We start from the raw sequence: 4,286 nt of genomic DNA, 5'->3' as shown, positions 1-4,286 counted from the left end.
GGCGGCGGCGCTCCCGGAGTCGCGACAAGGACGAGCGGCGGCGCTCCAGGGAACGCAGCAAGGACAAGGACCGGGACCGGAAGCGGCGAAGCAGCCGAAGCCGGGAGCGGGCGCGACGGGAGCGCGAGCGCAAGGAGGAGCTGCGTGGCAGTGGAGGCGGTGGCGACATGGCGGAGCCCTCTGAGGCTGGCGACGCGCCTCCTGACGATGGGCCTCCTGGGGAGCTGGGTCCTGATGGCCCTGACGGCCCCGAGGAGAAGGGCCGGGATCGTGACCGGGAACGACGTCGGAGCCACCGGAGTGAGCGGGAGCGGCGCCGGGACCGGGACCGAGACCGGGATCGGGAGCACAAGCGGGGGGAGCGGGGTGGGGAGCGGGGCAGGGATGAGGCCCGAGGCGGGGGTGGTGGCGGCCAGGACAACGGGCTAGAGGGTCTGGGCAACGACGGCCGAGACATGTACATGGAGTCCGAGGGAGGCGATGGGTACCTTGCTCCGGAGAACGGGTATTTGATGGAGGCTGCGCCAGAGTGAAGAGGGCCTCTCACCTGTTGTTTGGACGTGTTCCTAACCAGCCCCTTGCTGTCCTCCTCTTCCCCAACATTGGCCATCACCTAAGTTTGCCAGCCAAGCGTAGGAGTCTCCTTATTTGTTCTGGCCCCTTGGATTTAAAAATAAAATTAATTTCCTGTTGATGTTGGGCACCTTGGTTTCTTCTTCACCGTTGTTAAGGTCTTCCCCGGAAAGTTATCACCTGACTCGGATGACCCTACTTTGGTGTGTGTTTCAGGGTGTGCCTGGAACCTAAGGCTAGGGGTACCCAGGTATACCGGAACTGTTTAAATGGGGCGAGGAAGGCCATTGTGTGGGTCCTTGACCCCTTAGTGTTGGTCTGGCTCCCCCTGCCTTGTTTAAACCTCTTCCATGCATTGTGGGCTGTCCAGACTCCTAACTTGGCTGCAGTGGAGGGTCTTTATCAGATTCCTCAGTGGAAGCTGCAACTGTGAATGTGGGAAAGGGTAGCTGTCGTTTGAGTTGGAGAGCAGGAAACAGGGTGAAGAAACGAGAACCGGACAGAAGGATGAGAAGGCTGGGAAGAGCAGGAACGCCTCACAGGGCCAGGATGGAAAAGGGCCTGCAGCTGACGACAGCAGCTTCCCCATCTGTCTTTCTGCTCCATGCTTCCCAGTGGTAGCGGAGGAATAACAAGAAACAGAAGAGCTTCCATGAGCAGCGGAGGTTTCGGCACATGTCTGGATGAAAGATTAAGGTGGTGGTGAGAAGACCAGTCTGGTGACCACTTGAAAAGGGAGCCAGAGAGCCTTGCAGGACCCTGGAGAGGCTCAAGGCTGAAACTCCAGGTACAACAAGGTGGGGAGATGAGGTGGAATTTGAATGCAACAGTCCTTTGTGTCAGCGCTCAGGGTGCCTGGGAACTGGGCGTTGGCTGCCTAGAGTAGACCAGCCAGGATCTGCTTTGGTCTTTTAGAAGTTTCCCAGCCTCGAGGCACATGGCCTGATAGCCCAGCAGTATTCTGTCACATGACTGTACAGAAGGATCCCAGTATGCTTTCTGACTGCCTGGTGTTTATAAACACACAGCCAAAGATCGCGGGCATTTCCTGCAACAGAAGACTACCGGATAAATAGGCATATTTTCATAAATACTCCACATGTTGCAACTAGGCTTCTGGAATTGGCCATGAAGAATAGCTCATTTAAAGATTGGACAAGATATATGAACAACTTGTGAAAGACATTCAGGGGTAAACAATGTTGGTGAGACTTGAGGGGGTCTGATCCCTAAGAAAAGGCAAGTACACAGGTGAATTTTATATTGACATTTGCCAGTTTATCATGGAGGACTAGACTCAGAAGGTTGCAGTCTTCCACAGGGCTGGGTTCACAGAGGTTGCACCAGACAGCTGGGACCTGGTAAAGTTCCCACATTGGGCATTGGGCCCTCACCTACATGACATCTTTCTTTCAGGAGCTGGCCAGCTCCTAAGCTGCTCGTTATTGCAAGACCCAAAGCAGTACAGAGGCTAATGACCTGAGCAGAGTTCTCAGCAGCCATGTAGTTCTGGGGGAGATGGGTTGGGGTTCAAGGCCTGCCAAGGTGGAGCGGCTGTGCTTGAGACCCCAGAGTACCATGATATTGGAATAGGGCGGCAAGGGAAACAGACCAAGGCCTCGTCAGGTTTTAGGTGATCTGCCTGCCGGAAGAAAACCTGCGAAAGATATTCAGAGCCTCTTCCATTGTTAGTACACAGTGCTCAGCATCCACTCAAAATCATCAGGCGTGTTAAAAAGGGACTTGAATTACTGAAAACCAAGAGAAAAAATAGGCAATAGAAGCAGGCCCAGGCATGATTCTGCTGGAGTTAGCAGAAATTAAAATAATATGTTCACTAAATAAGAGGGAAAATGGAGAATTTTAACAGATCTGGAATCTTAATAACAATTTTTAAAACTGGGAAACAACATTAAGAATTTAGTAGGTTATTTGATAGTTGCTTAGATACTAGATAACCTCAACATACCTGTTAGACTAGAAGTGTGAGGGAAATAAAAGAATTAAGACGAATGTAAGAGAAATCTCAATCTTTTTAGGATGTTAACAAAATACATTTGACCAGAAGGCGGGATTTAAAACGACCCAGCTCCGCAAAGCAGTGAAGTCCCAGGATGGCAGTTTCTAGAGAGCACTTGGACCAGATGGGGGTCAGAGGACTGCCTAGGAGTGTTTGAGGATAAACAAAAAGACTCAGCAAGATACCTGTTGTGATGGAAAAATCGAGAATGTGATGAAAGGAACAAAAATAGAAATCACGGAAAAAAACAAGCTGTTCAAGAAAGGAAATGTAATCACAGCACACTACTCAGAAAGTACTTAGATGTGATGTGAGCACTTCATCGATCGATCTGAAAACTGGTACCGTGAAACTACCATGGGAAGGGGAGGGGTTGTAAGCAGAAAATCAATATGTAATAATTACAACTAAAATTGATAAGTTGAGAAAGCACGTTTCTTAGGTACAGAAGTAACTAGCAGATTTCTTTAGTTTCACTCACCTGATTGCTTCCTTTTCTGGCCATTCTTTGTCCTCTTCCTGACTTAAGTGCTAGGAATTTTGAGGACTCAGCCTCCGGTCCTCTTCATTCTATGGTCTCGTCCCCAGCATTCTTGTCCATTTCTATGGTTTTATTTACCATCTTTGTCTAAATTCTCGAAACTGCTTGCAAGCTTTGGATACTTTACAGCAGCGGTCCCCAAGCTTTTTGGCACCACGGGCCAGTGCTCCTATGAGAATGCACTGCCTGATGATCTGAGGCGGAGCTGAGGCGGTGATGTTGGTGCTGGGGAGCAGCTGCAGATACAGGCGAAGCTTCGCTTGCCACTCACCTGCTGCTGTGTGGCCCAGTTCCTAATAGGCCACAGACTGGTACCAGTCCATGGCCCAGGGATTGGGGACCCCTGTTTACAGGCTACTCGGATATTCAGATTTGAAGTCTCCACTATCTCCGGCCTAGACCAAGCAAAAGGCCCCACAAGCACGTTAATACCCCTCTCTACCTCCTGGTCCTCGTATGCAGTTGATCACTGAACGTCTACACATTTTCATATCTGTCCACCTATCCTCCATGCCTCTGCCCTGGTCCCAGCCATCACAGACGCTCGGACAGCCTTCTGATCAGTCCCCTGTCTCCACTCACATCCAGTCTAGTGGCCACACGATGGCCATAGTGATCTTCAGATACACATTTGAATATCACATTTTATTCTTTGGAATTACCATGAAGTCCAAAATTCTCAACGTGTGTGTGTCAACTCACAAGTCCAAGCATAAACTGCATCCTGCCCACGTTTTCACCTTCTTCACAAGTCACCCCAATACCTACTCTCCTGTCCAGCCATGTAGACTCTCTGCCTAGAAAGTGATCCTTGCCCCCATGTTTTGACGATTGTACCTCCAAGGACTCCATGTCGATGTCCCTCTTAGGTCATGACCTCCCCACTCCCAATTCTGACCACAGTTGTAAGCTGGTCGTCTGCCCCGCTCCACCAGAGGCTAAGCTCCGTGAGGCAGTGTGCCCTGCTCGCCATCGTGTCCATCGTCTTGGGCCCAGATGTTTAACACGTTTGTCCAGTGAACGTGGAAAGAAGGGATAGAGAAGGGACAGACAGGTGTGGCTGGGAGGACAGATAGACAGATGGAAAGAGCTGCAGAGAGGCTGGAATAGGATCGCAAACAGGACAGACGCTGGGGGCGGAGGGTGCCGCAG

The 4,286-nt window shown here is 50.8% G+C and overlaps 1 protein-coding gene across 1 annotated transcript in view; it reads left to right on the top strand.

The window, feature by feature from the left end:
- SNRNP70 (small nuclear ribonucleoprotein U1 subunit 70) overlaps positions 1–694 on the top strand; it is a 15,153-nt gene extending 14,459 nt beyond the window's left edge. The window contains exon 11 of the mRNA XM_025048471.1: positions 1–694. This exon is cut by the window's left edge and continues 47 nt beyond it. Coding sequence (XP_024904239.1) covers positions 1–533 — 533 coding nt within the window. The 3' untranslated portion in view covers positions 534–694.
- The last annotated feature ends 3,592 nt before the right edge of the window (positions 695–4,286 follow it).

Source organism: Pteropus alecto, unplaced genomic scaffold (genome assembly GCF_000325575.1).
Source record: "Pteropus alecto unplaced genomic scaffold, ASM32557v1 scaffold41, whole genome shotgun sequence".
Lineage (NCBI taxonomy): Eukaryota > Metazoa > Chordata > Mammalia > Chiroptera > Pteropodidae > Pteropus > Pteropus alecto.
This window is presented reverse-complemented; position numbering and strand designations above follow the sequence as displayed.